Source organism: Dama dama, chromosome 11 (assembly GCF_033118175.1).
Source record: "Dama dama isolate Ldn47 chromosome 11, ASM3311817v1, whole genome shotgun sequence".
Classification (NCBI taxonomy): Eukaryota; Metazoa; Chordata; class Mammalia; order Artiodactyla; family Cervidae; genus Dama; species Dama dama.
Window position 1 is genome coordinate 99,823,577 of NC_083691.1, and position 16,414 is coordinate 99,839,990.

At 50.9% G+C, this 16,414-nt stretch overlaps 1 protein-coding gene across 1 annotated transcript in view; it reads right to left on the reverse strand.

Annotated features, from left to right (window-relative positions):
* The window catches only part of CNNM4 (cyclin and CBS domain divalent metal cation transport mediator 4), a 35,734-nt gene that overhangs the window by 6,584 nt on the left and 12,736 nt on the right, over positions 1-16,414 (reverse strand). Inside the window, exons 2-5 of the mRNA XM_061155989.1 lie at positions 3,393-3,536; positions 3,019-3,153; positions 1,855-2,024; positions 1,564-1,660 (exon numbers count right to left, since the gene is read on the reverse strand). Coding sequence (XP_061011972.1) covers positions 1,564-1,660; positions 1,855-2,024; positions 3,019-3,153; positions 3,393-3,536 — 546 coding nt within the window. The remainder of the gene's footprint in view (positions 1-1,563; positions 1,661-1,854; positions 2,025-3,018; positions 3,154-3,392; positions 3,537-16,414) is intronic.

Consider the following 16,414-nt stretch of genomic DNA (forward strand, 5'->3'; position numbering starts at 1 on the left):
GGGAGTTCCGCTTGCCAGGCGGACACCCAACCAGGGTGGAAGGTACTGGAGCAAAAGAGGAGAAGGTCAGTGGTGGGAGGGTGGACACTGAGCCACAGGAACAGCAGGGAGAGGCAGACCTGCTGGGGGCCAGCTGCCTTGAGCAGAGACGGGGTGCCATGGGAAAGGGGACCCGGCTCTGACGGGGAGGGTGCCCAGAGCCCACAACTGGGCCCTGACCAGAGAAGGGCAGAGCTGGCGGCGTGGGGCCAGAGCTCTCACAGTGAACCAGAGCCCCCAAAAGTCATCTCCCCTCCCTTCCAGCCACTGACGTGGGAAGGAGGGGCCTCCAGGTCAAGACAGGGCCCAGGCCCCCAACCTGGCTCTGAGGCATCACTGCAGAGAAACAGCGCTTAGAGGAATGTCCTGTGATGGTGTGCCCTGCTTTAGAAGGCTTCCCGAAGCTGGATGGTAAGAGGTCCTCCTAGGAGGGGCAGAGACGTCCTCCCCAGGCATGGAGCACCTGGGCAGGGGCCGCCTGTTCCCAAACCCGGCTCTGGAGCCTTGTTTCCCATCCCCCTCCTAGCAGGTGCCTGCTCGGGCTGCTAGATGAGCTGAACTGTCAATACGCATGTGTGCCAGGCCGCCCACAGGGAGGTCTTCTTTGTCAAAGGATAGCAGCAGGCACAGCGTGAAGGCGCCCCTCTCCCCCTACCATGCGCCTGTGCTCAGCACCAAAGCAGACTTCCCCCCTCCAGCCTGCAGAACCTGTGGCTGCTCTCAAGGCTTGGAAGCGTCACACCACTAGCGAGATGCCGAGTTGGGTGACACTGGGCCTTGTCTGCAGGGCGCCCACTCCAGCCACAAGGCCCCTCTGGTAACAGGAGCCTGAGCCACCTAACAGTGGAGAAGCAGAGGGCCCTGGAGTGGCAAGAGAGGCCTTCTCAGAGGCTGCCCAGTCCTTTCTCTGTCCCCGAGCTCCTTTATTCCATTAGAACTGACTCTTAACCAAAAGGCGGCGGCTCAGCCCCTTTACTGCATGGCCAACAGGCCCTGGCCTGGCCCCCGACCATGGGCGCCTCGGATTCCTTACCCCATCGACTCCCCTGGCCCGGTCTTCTCTAGTGAGGCCACACAGCTCCCTCCACCTGCCTCTCTCTCAACTGTTCTCCACCATCATGGCCACGGTGGCCTGCTTGCCCGGCTTGCCCACTCTGTTGCTATAGGTCCCCCTGCTCACGGGCCACTAACGGCCTCTTGCTTCGTATTATGAGCAAACGCCATCGACTTCCTGGGCCTCCCTGACACACACCCACCAGCTCCCTTGTCTTCTCCAGGCTCGTCTCACCATCTCAGAACACACTCTCAGCTCCCCTCCAGGCTCTGCTCAGAATCCCCTTCCCGTCTCCTCCCTCCACCCTCGGACCCCTGTCCCCACAGGCGAGTCATTTCTCCAGCCTACCTCCTCAAAGTCCGGGCCCTCACTGGCCACCCCTCCCCGAAGGCCCCAGGTTCTGGTGGGGGGGCAGCCCGCCCATATCCCGACCCCCTCCAGACGTGCTGGGGGGCGGTCCAACGACTCACCAGAAGGGGCCGAGGACAGGGCCATGGTCCCATAGTAGGAGAAGGCACCCGTCTCAAACTTCATGTTCTCCTTCCCGGCCTCCACCTCCACCTTCCCCTGAAAGGACACAGGTCATGGTCAGAGAGAGAGAGAACACCACCAGGGAGATGAGCTGGAGGAGTGAGGCGTGAGTGGGGCTGCGGGCCCTGTGGAGGCGCTGAGACCCCGAGACCGCGAGGAGGCCAAGGGGGGCCTCCGGAGGAGGATGGGCAATGGGGGGTGGGCAGAGGGCACGGAGGGGGCAGGCCCACCTGCAGGATGAGGACGAAGTAGTCGGCCGGCTTATTGCGCGTGTACAGGTAATGACGGACGTAGTGCTTGTTGTGCTCGTCAAACTTGAGCTCCTGGATGACGTCTGGGTACTTAAGCAGCCGCAGCAGGATCTTCTCTGATATCAGAGAAGGGCTGAACTGGGGGACCTCTGGGGGAGGAGAGAGGAGGGTTTCGCAGGAGGCCAGGCGGCACCTGGGGTCAGTCACACCTGTGCTGGACAGCTCCTCATCGCCTGGCCCTGCCTCCCTAGGGTGGGCAGGGGGTGCGCCCTTGGCTCTGGCCTCAGTAGACATGAAGCTGTCTGCCTGCTGGAACCATGGCTCCTGCACTAATAGAACATGACCTCGGGCACATTCCTTCACCTGAGTCTCAGTTTCCTCATCTGTAAAATGGGGATTTAAAACTTCATGGGGTCACTGCTTGCTGAAATGGGATAACAGACGTAAGACACTGAGACACGTGCGTGCCATGTGGGAAGTGCCTGGTACACATGACTAGTGCTGTTGTCAGAGTCCACAGCATCCATATCCTGGCAGAAAAATCACAGGATCACAGCTTCAGCAAGTGAGGGCGGGAAGGAAGTCAAGAGTGAGGGGAGAGGATGGGGCAGGCAGGCAGGCAGGCATTTTCCTATTTAATCACCCAGGTCTCCAAGGGAGCTATGAATCAGGGGTGAGAAGAGAGAAAAATGATTGACTGGCAGGTCAGGTCCCGTGGGACCTGGCAGATGCAGGTGGAGGGAGGTGGAGAGACGAGAACAGAGCAGGATCCAGGGGCTTGGAGAGGATGAGTGCGCAGGGCTGCAGGTACACCCACTGGGAGGCGGCATGTGGAAGGGTCTTCTTCTCCCTCCTCAATGGGGAACCTGGTGCCCACCTCCCATCCTCCCAGCATCAAACCTCCATAACAAACCCAGACGCTTCCTGGAAGTTTGCAGAAGCAACTCATTAACAGGGAAAATAAACTGCAGGGATGGTCAGGAGTCAGGGTGAATGAAGGGACAACGCCTCGCCCCCTTCCAGAGGCAGCCAAGCTTGCCCTGGGCCCTTCATCTGCCACAGCCCTCTAGGGAGGAGAAGCCAGAACGGCTCCTTCCACGGCTACATTCTGCCCCTACCCGAAGGGCCCCCTCTTGCTCTTACCCGTGGACAAGAAGCGATGAGCAGCCAGAAGTAGCTGAGGTGAAATTTTCACCTTGAGTTCATTGTCAGCATCTTTGAAGGCTGAGAAGTCGCGCTTGTTCTTCTCAGAGACCCGTTTCCGGCTTCGGTTGTCAGCTGCAAGAGAGAATCTGGAACTGAGGCCAGCGTCCTGCAAGGACTCAGGAACAGACTAGAGTCCACCCGCTGGCTCCCAGCTTAGCGGGCCCTCCTTCCACCAGAAGCAGCAGCAGCAACAGCATCTGGACTGAGACACAAAGGCCGGGAGGAAGGACGGCCCTGGCCTCACACTCGGCCTTCCCATCCCAGGACAGCAGATGTCCGTCCGAGCGAGGCAGGCGGGGCGGGGAACTCACTGTACATATCAGACTCATCCAGGATCTCGGACTTAATGATCTCCTCGATGACATCCTCCAGGGTGACCAGGCCCAGCACTTCGTAGAAGGGGTCACCTTCGCCCTCGTTGTTCACCTTCTGCACGATGGCCAGGTGGGACTTCCCTGAGGAGAAAATGTAGTAAGTTGGAGGAGCAGAGAGACCAGTCCTGAGACTCCTTGAACAAAATATTAACACACTTGGGGTCACCAGTCCTGAAGTTGTTGCTGAAAAAGGATATTGCTTGTACAGAAAGGAAAACCAAAAGTATCTTTTAATTTAGGACCATGTGTTTAAATAGAATGAAGATGGCAAGTCCCAGCTTGGTGTGGCGTATCAGGGGCTCCTGGGAGGGGGAGAGCCCCACCCTGACAACCTGCAGACACAGACAGCCTCCATCAGAGCCCCGAGTGCGCCGGGTGGACACCGGGCTCCCAGGGGGCCTCAAGGGCCAGCCACATTCCTTCAGCAAGTGCCCCTTGGCATAACTCTCCTGGGAGTACCCAGGAGCCATGATCCTGCCCAAGGCAAGGCTCTCAGTTCCCAAAGCCATTAACAAATTAGCCCAGGCTATAATTAGGCCAGGCGGGTACTATAATTAGAGGAGGGCCACCCTTGAACCCAAAACAAGAGAAAGTTAGGAGGTAGAGGGTGGGGAGGAAGGACCCTCCACAAAGCTGAGTGGAGTGGCAGCGCTTCCCAGGCCTTCTGGGGTCCCATGCTTCTCACAGGTCCCGAACCCCAGCAAGTGACAATGACAGGGCCCGGCCCCCACTCTGGGTTGAAAGGGACTGTGTGCCCCCCACACAGGGACATGGGTCTGGAGGGGCCTAAGGGGAAAAGAGCCAGAGGGCCGTGAAGGTCAAGTCAGGTCTCCCACTCAGCTTCCCCTCCATGACCCAATCCTAGCCGAGACTCTGCACCGTGTCCCTGGAGGAGGTTCTCCAGGTCTCCAGGGTCCCAGGGAAGCCCAGCCCCAGGAAGCATCTTCACAACTCCCACGGGCCTTGGAGAGAGAACAGAGAAATGCCACTTCCCATGACCAGCATTTTAAAAAATAAAGTGAAGAATCACAGAGTACACTACATGTGATGGGGGAAGTATTGCCCCTTTATGAAACTTTTCCACAATGTGCCAGTCACCGTGGTACACGGATTTCCAGTTGTGGTCAAACAAGGACTTCCCAGGTGGCACTAGGAGTAAGGAACCCACCTGCCAATGCAGGAGACATAAGAGATGCAGGTTCGATCCCTGGGTTGGAAAGATCCCCTGTAATAGGGAATGGCAACCCACTCCAGTACTCTTGCCTACGATATCCCATGGACAGAGGAGCCTGGCGGGCTACAGGTCATAGGGTCACAAAGGGTCAGACACGACTGAAGCGACTTAGCACGCACACACATGGTAAGTAACTCTCAGCACCTTGCCAGGCAGAGCCATGGCTAGACTCGATTAAAATTTCCCGAGGGTCTTGAGAGATGAGCCAGCAAGAGCTTGGCCAAGGTCCTCTGTAGGCAGCAGCCAGTCAGGGACTCGACCCTAGGGTCCAGCCCCCAGCCTCTTCACCTGCCGGGTGTAGCCCATACAGAAGTGCCCTCTGGAGTCAGAAACAATGTCCCCAGGGGCCTGGGGCAGCCAGTTAAACTATGTCATGGGGCGGCTCGGGGAACCAGGATTAAAGCAAGGTAGCTCTTGCCACTTTCGGACCTACACGCCCTAATTAAGCCTGGCAGTATCCAGTGCTGGGGAGACACACAGGTCCTCACAGGCACTCTGTCTGTTGGGCAGGTCTGTCGCTCATTTCAGCAGGCAGTATGTCTCAAAATTCAGGGTCCCCAACCTTGGATCTGGAAATTTCAGGGGTAGGAACTTTTTCTATGGGTGTAATTTTCAAAATGCAGAGAAAGCAAAAGGGTTCATCAGAACATTCAACAATCTCAAACCTCAAGGGCAACAGATGGGGAGGGAGGTGGGAGCAAAAGTCAGAATGGGGAACACATGTACATCCATGGCTGATTTATGTGAATGTATGGCAAAAACGACCACAATACTGTAAAGTAATTAGCATCCAATTAAAATTAAAAAATAAATAAATAAATTTTTTTTTTAAAAAGGCCACGGATCAGGGGCCACTGCCGCTCTGGGAAGAATGCGGCAGAGCGGGGTGGACCAGGCGTGGGAGGAAGCCCTGCAGAGGCTGTAAGGGGACGGGACGCATGGTGCCACCTGCAGACCTGTGGGGTGGCAGTGCTAAACCAACGTCTCACTGTCGGGAGGTGGTAACGATGGTCACCTCTGGGGCTATCTGGAGTTTGAGGGAGGGCCTCAGTACCCTTCTATATTGTACTACTTGCTGGGCATGTTTTACTTCTACAGCTTTTTTTTTTTTTTTAATTGAGAAAAAAAACGAAGGGGAGAAACAAGTTAAAGGGAACAAAGGGAAAGTGGTGAGAGAGGGTAGACAAGGACCCTCCGTGCCGAACCCCTACCGCAGACTGAGCCCCGGGGACCAGGTGGGTGTCTGGATATGGCTCAGTTAGGGGGTCCCTGCTCACAGCCTAGAAGTCGGAGCCCCTGGAGAGAAAGGACAGTTCCAGTAATCTGAGGAAAAGTCCTCCCCCACTGCTGCGACTGACGGTGACTTCAGCCATGAAATTAAAAGATGCTTGCTCCCTGGAAGAAAAGCTATAACAGACCTAGACAGCATATTAAAAACCAGAGACCTCACTTTGCCGACAAAGGTCCATCCAGTCAAAGCTGTGGTTTTTCCAGGAGTCATGTACGGATGTGAGAATTGGACCATAAAGAAGGCTGAGCGCTGAAGAATTGATGCTTTTGAACTGTGTTCTTGGAGAAGACTCTTGAGAGTCCCTTGGACTGCAAGGAGATCAAACCAGTCTATCCTAAAGGAGATCAGTCCTGAATATTAATTGGAAAGACTGATGCTGAAGCTCCAATACTTTGGCCACCTGATGGGAAGAGCTGACTCATTGGATAAGACTCTGATGCTGGGAAAGATTGAGGGCAAAAGGAATATGGGGCGACAAAGAATGAGATGGTTGGATGGCATCACTGACTCAATGGACATGAGTTTGAGCAAACTCTGGGAGACAGTGAAGGACAGGGTGCTGCAGTCCCTGGGGTTGTAGAGTCAGACACGACTTAGTGGCTGGACAACGACTGAACCCTCTAATTAACCCACAGGCTCAGAACAAGTCCTGCCGCACAAATGGTCACGGGTCACCCTGGGCCTCACCGGGAAAGGTAAGCAGCTTCTCTGAAGGACCAAAATGCCCCTCCATGGATGAAACGAGTAGGTTCCTCAGTTCCCGCTCAGCCCTCTTGCCTCCTCTCTGGGGCGCCTGGGTTTGTGGGCTCCACTGGTGGGTGTGGGTGCCCTCTAAGGGCAGCAATTTCCAGTCAGGTAGGTATCCTGTAGGTGAGCGGACCTGGGGCACCGTCCTCGACCAGCCCTGCCCTGCAGGCTAAGAGCCTGGAGCCCTGGCGCCAACTGCAGCTGGCCAGTTGGGGCCCTGACACAGAGGTCACCCTCTGCTGACCCGAGTATGGACCCTGGGCTGTGTTTGCCTTTTTCCTAACTTATCTGTCTCCAGAAAGGCCATTCTTTGGTCTTAGCAGAACCTTCTCCCCGCCTGGCCAGAGAACCTCTCTTGCCCAGGTCACCAATGACCTCCAATGGTGGGGTCTCATTCTCAGGAGACCTGCCCAGGCTACAGTTTCTGAGCAACTCTCTCTCTCCTCCTGGAAGTCCTCCCTCCCCTCCGCTTCCAGACACAGCTCTCCTGGTGTCCCTCTGACCCCAGGGCTGCTTCTCCTTCCTGAGAAGAGTCCCGGGGCTCAGTCCTTGCACCTGGCCCTTGCCTCAGGACTTTAAATACAAACTATACATCAAGGTTTCTCCAATAACTGTCTGCAGCCCTCTCCTGTGCCCTCTAGACTCACATCCAGCTGCTGGCTCACAGCTAGCTCCACATGGATGTCTAATATTGGGGTTTTCCTGTAAGATGTTACAAAAAAATACCTGAATCAACTTTTTGGCCGACCCAGTATCTTGACCTTGACTCGGTCAACCCCCTGCCCCAGACCTGTGAAGTGGATGGGGGTCTGGGGGAATAAAGTGCCTCCACTACTTCTCTACCCTCTGCATCCAGCCAGTTCAGCGGACTCCATCAGCTCTGCCTGCAACGGACACCCAGAATCCAACCACTTCCGGGAGCCTCCGCTGCTACTGGCAGAGGCTGCCGTTGTTGTTTAGTCGCCGAGTTAAGTCTGACTCTCTTGCAACCCCATGGACTGTAGCCCGCCAGGCTCCTCTCTCCATGGGATTCTCCAGGCAAGAATACTGGAGCGGGTCGCCATGCCCTCCTCCAGGGGATCTTGGAGGATCTTCCCGACCAGGGATGGAACCAAGGTCTCCCGCATGGCAGGCGAATTCTTTACCGTCTGAGTATGCTGAGCCACAGGCATCTCCTCTCACCCAAAGAGCGAGATCCTAAGTCTTTATCCTGGACCTGAGTCTACTCTCCACACAGCAGCAAGGGGGAGCCCCGCTGCACCCCAAACCCTCCAGTGGCTCTCCCACTCCACAGAGACGCCGTGCTCCTCACGGGGCCTGGGCCCCAAAGGCCTTCGTGCTGCCCTCCTCTCCAGCGCAGGCGACTCTCAGCCCCCCGGCTCTTCCTCCAACACCTGAGGCCGCTCCCCGGGCCTGACCTGCTCCTCCCCCAACAGCCGCCCACTCAGCCCTGCTTCAGGCCTGCGTTCAACGTTCAAACATCCCCTTTCGGTGAGGCCTACAACCCTTCCTCCAGCCCCACAACCCGGGTCTTTATCACTGACAATAAACAACAGAAAGTGCTTGTTCATTGCGATTATCGTCTCATGGCCCATCTTCTCCCACTAGATTGAGAGCTCCATCAGAGCAGAGGCTTTCGTCTGTGTTTCCGAAACTCAGAACAGCGAGCGGCACATATCGGTGTTCGATAACACCTGTGGAATGGATGCCACAGTTCTCGTGGTTGTGCTTTAGGAACCAACAGTGGAGGGGGAGAGGGACAGAGACTGGGCAAAGAATTATTCTGAATTTCAGTCTTCAAGAAGCTTTTGGGATTTCCCAAGTGGCCCAGCATGCTAGGACTCTGTGCTCCCAATGGAGGGGGCCAAGATTCGATCCCTGGTCAGGGAACTAGATCCCATATGCTGTGACTGAGACCCAGTGGAACCAAATAAAATAAATAAAATATATATTTTTTAAAAAAAGAAGCTTCTGTAATTCAGAAATTACTGTTAGCTGATTTACCATTTAGAATAAGAGGATCAAATTAGGACTCAGACTTGTGACTCTCATTGTATGATATTTATTAAATCTAATGTAGAATTTTATTTTAATGAGTCACCTCATTTGATTATGAGTGTCCATTCAACTGGATAACTGGGTTTTGGGGGACGGTAGGAATGAGAAATGAAACATGTAAACAGACATAATGTGTCTACTCCAAAAACTGATAATCCAACATTTTCCAAAGCAGTCCTAATTTAAAAAAACTGCTGAGAAAATGTAGTAAAAAGAATATATTTGGCTGAGTCATATGAAATTACTGATGTTTGAGTATTTCCAACCAAAAAAGAGAAAAAAGACAATTTCAATTCAAGTGGTTTAACCAGTCTAGGGGGATTCAGCATGACTTCTGTTTTCTTTTTTATACTTTCCTAAATAGAAATTCTAACATTTCCATTTCCATAGTCAATAGTACAATCAGAAAGAAACTCTTACAAACGTCCTCACGTTGCTTCTTGGGGCTTAGGGCTTCCCGGGCCTTCTACACTCAAGCGCTGCAAGGACCGGGAGAGTCCTGTGGGGCCGGAGGCACCTTGAAGCTGCTGTCCCCAGCTCACCTCTGGGCCCTATCTGGCTGCAAGCTTGCCCGCTCCGCCCTGGGCAGCCTTGGCCCAGGTCAGAAACCTGCACGTGAGACCTCAAGAAACCCTGGCAGGATTGGCAGGTACAGACTGCCAAGTGGCCCAAGCAAGCCTGGGCCTCTTTCACTGCCCTCTCCCACGGGGAAGAGGAGGTGAGCAGAGGGAGGACGCAGAACCTGCCTGAGTTCCCCCTCCCCCACCTCTCCACCCTTCCACCTGCCCAGGCTCAGCCCGGGGTGCCCTGTGAGCACTCACTGCCCCCGAAGCGCCCCAGGTCTTCCTTTCAGTACTCGCAGGGCTTGTCGCATCAGCCGCCTGGCATCCAGCCAGGTTAGGATGCAGCGGCACAGTAACTCCCTCCTCTCCAAGCATCCTCCCATCGTCTCTCACCCAATGCCGGCACACAGCAGACACTCCAAAGTCTTTGCTAGAAACACACAGGGAGGTCTCCAGGGGCACCGGAAAGCCCACTCCTCAACCCGCCACAATGCCCATTTTAGCAAGCGCCTGTGTCCCCTTCTCCCCCATAAAAAATCTTTATAGTCTCTCAAAGACCATAAGAAAAACACATTCCTAGGTGCTGGATTTCAAAGTACACAAGGGCTCCAAGAGGCCCTGCTCACCTGCTCTAGCCACCTTTGCTCACGGAAAGATCCAGGGGCCCCAGGTCAGACGCGGGCATCCCACAACCCAAAATGGTGTCCTCCGCATCTCTTTCTGGCCTCCCGGCAGGTCTCATCTCCTGCCAACCCAGGTTCCAGGGCTGGCCCTGAACTCTCAGCAACCCCCACCAGGAGAGGAGCTGGCCAGGCTGCCAGAGGACAGAGCCCTGGGCCACAGGTTGGCACTCACAGAGAGTGGGCACCCCGATTTCCTGGGAATCCCCCTCCTCTGCCTCCCTCCATCCGGCCAGGGCAGGATTAAGCTGACTATTAATAGTGCTGACCTCAGCCAGCAGGAGGAGCCTGGCCCAGCCCAGCAGGAAGGCAGGACTGGGCAGAAGAGGAACCAGAGAGGCAAAGCACAGCCCTCCCAACCCCCAGTGGCATCAGTTCCAAGGGGGTGGGAGAGTTACACACAAAAGGAATATCGCAGAATATCTACAGCAGGGAAGGCCTGACTGGGGAGGGCCGGGAGCTGTTTAATCAATGAGCAATTTAAAAGGACAGAGGGACTTTCCTGGTGGCTCAGTGGATAAGAATCCACCTGCTAATGCAGGAGACACGGGTTCAATCCTGGATCCTGGAAGATCCACATGCCATAGTGCAACTAAGCCCCTGTGTCACAAGTATTGAAACCCGCATGCTTTAGGCCCCCCACACTGCAACTACAGAGTTCAAGGGCTGCAATTACTAAGGCTCTTGTGCCTGGAACCTGTGCTCTGCAACATGAGAAGTCACAGCAAAGAGAAGCCCCAGCACTGCAATTAGAGAGTATTCCCCAACTTGCTGCAACTAGAGAAAGCCCACACACAACAACAAAGTCCCAGGGCAACCAAAAATAAAATTAAATAAATAAAATTTTTAAAATATTTTTAAGTGAAAAATTTTTATAGTTAATTTTAAAAAACACTGAGGAGGTCCTTAATTCTAATATAAATTAAAACATGAGGCTATGGTGACTAAAAGAGAGCAGTATTGGAAAGAACAATGAAATTTTTCCATCATGATCTGACAGTATGCATCAAGATGTAAAATGTGTAAGACCTTGGATTAGTCAGTTTTCTTTCACTTCTAAGAAAGACCTTAACACAAAAGAAGTGCCCAGGCCATGAGCAAGGTGTGCCCAGTGTGGTTTATGACCCAGTACGACAGCCACTATAAAGGCTGTCGTAGATACAGATTTATTTTAAAGGACGGCGGTTCACCATTTGTGTAAAGCAGACAGCTCCAAACCAGGGCAGTAAGAGTGACAGTGGTTTCTTTTGCTTTGGCTTAATGCATTTTAAGGGCTTCCCTGGCGGCTCAGATGGTGAAGAATCTGCCTGCAATGCAGGGCACCCTAGTTTGATCCCTGGGTCTGGAGGATTCCCTGGAGAAAGGAATGGCAACCCACTCAAGTTAGTATTCTTGCCAGGAGAAATCTACGGACAGAGGCTACAGCTCATGGGGTCGAATTTTAAGTGGACTTTAAAGTCAACCTGTATTACCTTTTAATGTTTCCATTTATAATCAGAAAAGAAAAGAAGGCTATCTCGTTTTGAAGGGGAGAAGCAATCTAGTTCACCGCTGACTCACTGGAAGAAAACCCAACAAAAATATTTACAGTGGCAGGATGAGAGTGACTCTGACTTTTAATTCTTAATCATTTTCCACTTTTCTGAAAGTTTCTATGATAAAATCCATTACTTCTATTTTTATTTTAACTAAAAACATAAGACACACCTTTCTGCACCTGGCATGTTGCACTCGGCAATGTCGCTGCAGCACAGGGCTCCTCGACTGCCCCGTGGAGAAATCCGCTGGTAGGGGCCAGGATGGAGCTTTGCTGATGGACACATGATCGTTTCCAGGTTTCTTCCTACTGCAGACAACCCCGCAAGGACAATCCCTCATTTGACACATGTGAGATAACATTTATAGATGTGGAGTCACTAAGTCAAAGGGCAAGTTCAATAGAAACCTCCAAACTGCCTTCTCCAGGATGTGTCCGCGTTTACACTCTCACCTATAGAAATTGTATTTGGCGGTTCTTGACTCATTCCTCCATGTCCAGATATACAGCAGGTACTCGATAAGTAAGCTATTCAATAAATATCACCAATGAAAATACTGCCTTTTGGTGGGCTATGTTTTTAAAAGGAAAGACATGAAAATGAATGGCAAGAAAAAGGGTTAAACAGAGTAAAGCAGAAAAAAAAAAAGTCATATGGGGACAGTCTCATAGGAAAGATAAATGGAAATGGAGGCACGGGTGGGTGCTCACTTGCACAGGAGTGCACAGGTAAAAGGGGTTCCATAGACTGACCAGGAAACCAACCAGCCCAGCCACCCTGAGCAAGACAACAACGCAGGGACTTCCCTGGTGGCCCAGCAGTTAAGAATCCACCTTCCAATGCAGGGGACTGGGGTTCGATCCCTGATCCAGGAACTAAGACCCCACAACCTGCAGGGCCACTAAGCCCGAGCACAACTAGAGAGTCTGTGCACCACAACAGAAGACCCCACATGATGCAGAGAAGATTCCACATGCCACAGCTAACACCCGACGCAGCCAGATAAAGATAAAAAAAAGACAGAAACGCTGACATGGCTTGTCAGGACAGGATCTCCCAAGGGGGTACCTATCCCTGACACTGTTTCCACTGATTTTTAATCCAAGATATATAAGCAACTTTAGCTTTTGTTACTATACAGACTGACCATGGGTGGACCCAGACTAGGTCTGCAAGTCAGCAGGTCACCAGCCATCACAGTTGACCAAGGGGCTCTGGGGATCCTGCACACACAAACACACTCATTCACTCACTCATATTCTAGCAAATCGAGAGCAAGTGCAGACAGGGATTTACACATGATGTGAAAAACATAACCGGAGCACAGCTCACAAGATAGAGAGCTGCTTAACAAGGAGATCCCGGAGTGAAGACAGAGGCCCCTACAAAGGCCCCCTTGCCACCCACCACCCCAACCAGCACTGGGGGGAAATCAGTAAAGATGGAGTCAGGGCTGAGTGACTGGCCAAAATAATTCAAAACAAAGAAAACTATGTGAAACGTAGACATACAGCCACTGTCAGTATTGAGGGATAGCACAAGGGTATTTTGTGCCTTGAGAAAATATATAAAGTATGTGCTAGAGATGATAGGAAGTGATAACTATTAGCAAAATGTTTTAAAAGAATGGTTATTCTATTTTTACTTCTTTGACAATTTTTTCCTTTGTTTTATAATATTTGTATTAGTAAAACATACATGTATACAGTGTTTGAATGGAGATAGAAATTATAAAAATTTAGAGGAAGACTTCTCTGGCAGTCCAGTGGTTAAGACTCTGAGCTTCTTATGCAAGTGGCAATGGTTCGATCCCTGGTCAGGGAACTAAGATCCCACATGCTGTGTGGCATGGCCAAAACAATTAAAAAAAATTTTTTTTTTCCTAATAAGGTCCATAATCCAAGAAGTTTAAAGAGCTGTTTACAGCCTCCCTGTAAAGAGCCACACTTTCACCGTCCCTTCACTTAGTAGACACTTGGGTGTCCCTCCCAGGGTCCACATCCCCCCCACCTCCACCCCGGCACCAAGCAGTCAGGGCGGGTGAGTGTGCGGGAGGGGGCAGGGAACTGTCCCCCTCTCCTCTCCCCCAGCCCTGAGGAGCATCTATGATGGACCCCACTCTTCACAGGAGGGAAGCCCTGCTCAGAGAGGTCCCTGCCCAGGATAGCACTGTGAGTGAGTGAGCGAGCTGGGATTCAGAAATGGGACTTCCCCAAAGAGCCTTCTTTAACCCAAGTGCCCTAGGGGTGAAGCTGTTGACAAGGAGATGCTGGGGGACCCTAAGCCTGGTCTCTCACGCTGGGGACAGGTCTTCATGCCTTTGATTTTTCAGTTAACCAGTAGTCTCTAATTTTTAACCTTTTATGATGGAAAATAAAAGCATATACAAAAGTAGAGGAAATAATATAATTACATCCTTCACATACCTCAAACAATTAACGACTCCTCTGGCCAATCTTGTTTCCTCTCTCCTCCCACCCACTCCACTGGTTTATTATGAAGGAAATCCCAGATCTTATCTGTAAACATCTGCTACTTTTACCCAAGCACTTCAGTGGTGGTGATTTAGTCGCTCAGCCCTGTTCAACTCACACGTGACCCCATGGACTGCAGCCCTCCAGACTCCTCTGCCCATCGGATTCTCCAGGCAAGAATACTGGAGTGGGTTGCCATTTCCTTCTCCAGGGGATCTTCCCGACCCAGGGATCAAACCCAGGTCTCCTGCATTGCAGACAGATTCTTTACCAACTGAGCCACCAGGGAAGGAAGCCCAAAGCACTTCACTCAGCATCTCTAAAAGTTAAAGACCCTTAAAAAAAGCAAAACCAGAACAGTATCATCACACCCAAACATGTAATTCCTTAAGATCCTCAACAGTCAGTGCTCTAGCTCCCCAATTTTCTTGTAATTTTTTCTCATATTTAACTCACATTTCTCACATTTCTCACCCCAGCTCCTGGCTGCCTGGCCTCCCACCCCAGAGCCCCCAGCCCAGGAGGCGCCCCTTCCCCATCACCCCTCCCGTGATGGCTCACAGACTCACAGTGTCCTTACTGCCTTGAGAGGCATCCACTCTTTGGACCTGTTTGTGCAACCAGCTAATAATCTACAGGCAAATCAATCTAAAAACTGGACCACCGTCCAGGAATAGAGATGCAGACGTAGAGAACAGTCTTGTGGACAAAGTGAGGGGAGGAGAGAGTGGGACGAATTGAGAGAGAAGCACTGAAATATGTATATTACCGTGTGTAGAACAGATAGCTAGTGGGAAATTGATGTATGGCACCGGGCGCTCAGCTCAGCTCTCTGTGATGACCGAGAGGGTGGGATTCGGGGTGGGTGGGAGGGAGGCTACACAGGGCGAGGATATATGTATACGTATGGATGATTCACCTTGTTGTGAGGCAGAAACCAACACAACATTGTAAAGCAATTATCCTCCAATTAAAAATAAATTTTAAAAAATTAAATGGGACATTCATGGCCCACGTGTCTCGTGTTAGCCATGAAGATATAACAGGAAATCCTCTTAAATGCTGACATCAAGATACCTTAAGTCTAGGGCTGGCTTTCTCCTGAACTAAACTAGTAATCCTACCCGTTTCACAAAAAAAAGGGGGGGTTCCCTCGGTGAACCCCAGTTGGTTCCTGGTAGTCACACATGTTCCCAAATAACTTATAAACTATTAAAATAATTCTAGACCTTGATATAAAAACCTGAAGGAGAAAAAAAACTAAAAAATGGAAAAAAAAAAAAAAAAAACAACCCTGCAGCAACATTTGCTGTAAGAGGCTTGTTGTCAGAAGGAGAAGCAGGTGACGGGGAAGGAGAAGGTGAGAATGTTACTTGCTATGTTCAAATTTGCTTGCCTAAATTGGGATATTTTGAAAGAAGGGAAAAGACGCAATAATTAAGCAATTATTTTTCCTATCACAACAAACAAAAACCTAACAGGGACACCTTGTAACAATATCTTTCTCAATTGTTTTTTATTTTTTTAATGTCAGAACAAATAATTATAGACCTATCTCGCTCATGAATGTAGACACCAAAATTCTAAAAAAGGTACTGGCAAATCCAGTGAGGTGCAAAAAGAATACATCGTGACTGTTAGGTTTATTCCAGTTATGAAACAAATGTTTAAGGATTAACACTCAAAAATCAATCAGTATAATTCAGAAAAAGGAGATTTACCATTCAATCTTCTCAATAGATAGTTAAACAAGGATGCCCACTGTCACCAGGTCAACATGATCCCAAAGGTCCTAACCAGTGAAATAAGGCAAGAACAAGATATAAAATGCTTAAAGTTTATCAGTAATGTTGCCATTATTCATAGGCAACATAATCATATGTGTAGAAAAGCCAAAAGAATCTAAAATAAACTACTAGAATAGTCAGTTTGGTAAAGTCAATAAACTCAGAGTCACTATACAAAAATTAACTACATTTCACTATACTTGTGTAATGTAATAAAGAATACATCTGAGACTTCTCTGGTGGTCCAGGGGTTAAGAACTTCCACTTCTACCAAAGAAGGCATGGGTTCAGTCCCTGGTAGGGGAGCTAAGATCCCACATGCTGCACAGTGCAGCCAAATATATGTATATGTATATTTTTTGAAATTTTTAATGAAAAGAATATACCTGGTCTCTGATCCTGCTTCCTGTCAAAGAGCTTGGAAAACACTTGGACTTGCTGAGTGACAGGAGTGTCTCTGTGCTGTTAATAAGATGACTCTAGGTGGGACCCTAGAGGGAGACTGGAGATGGTCACCAGTTAAATACAAGAAGCTACACAAGGCCCTGCCTCCAGGGAAGGCCGATGACTGCACCAATCATGCTAAG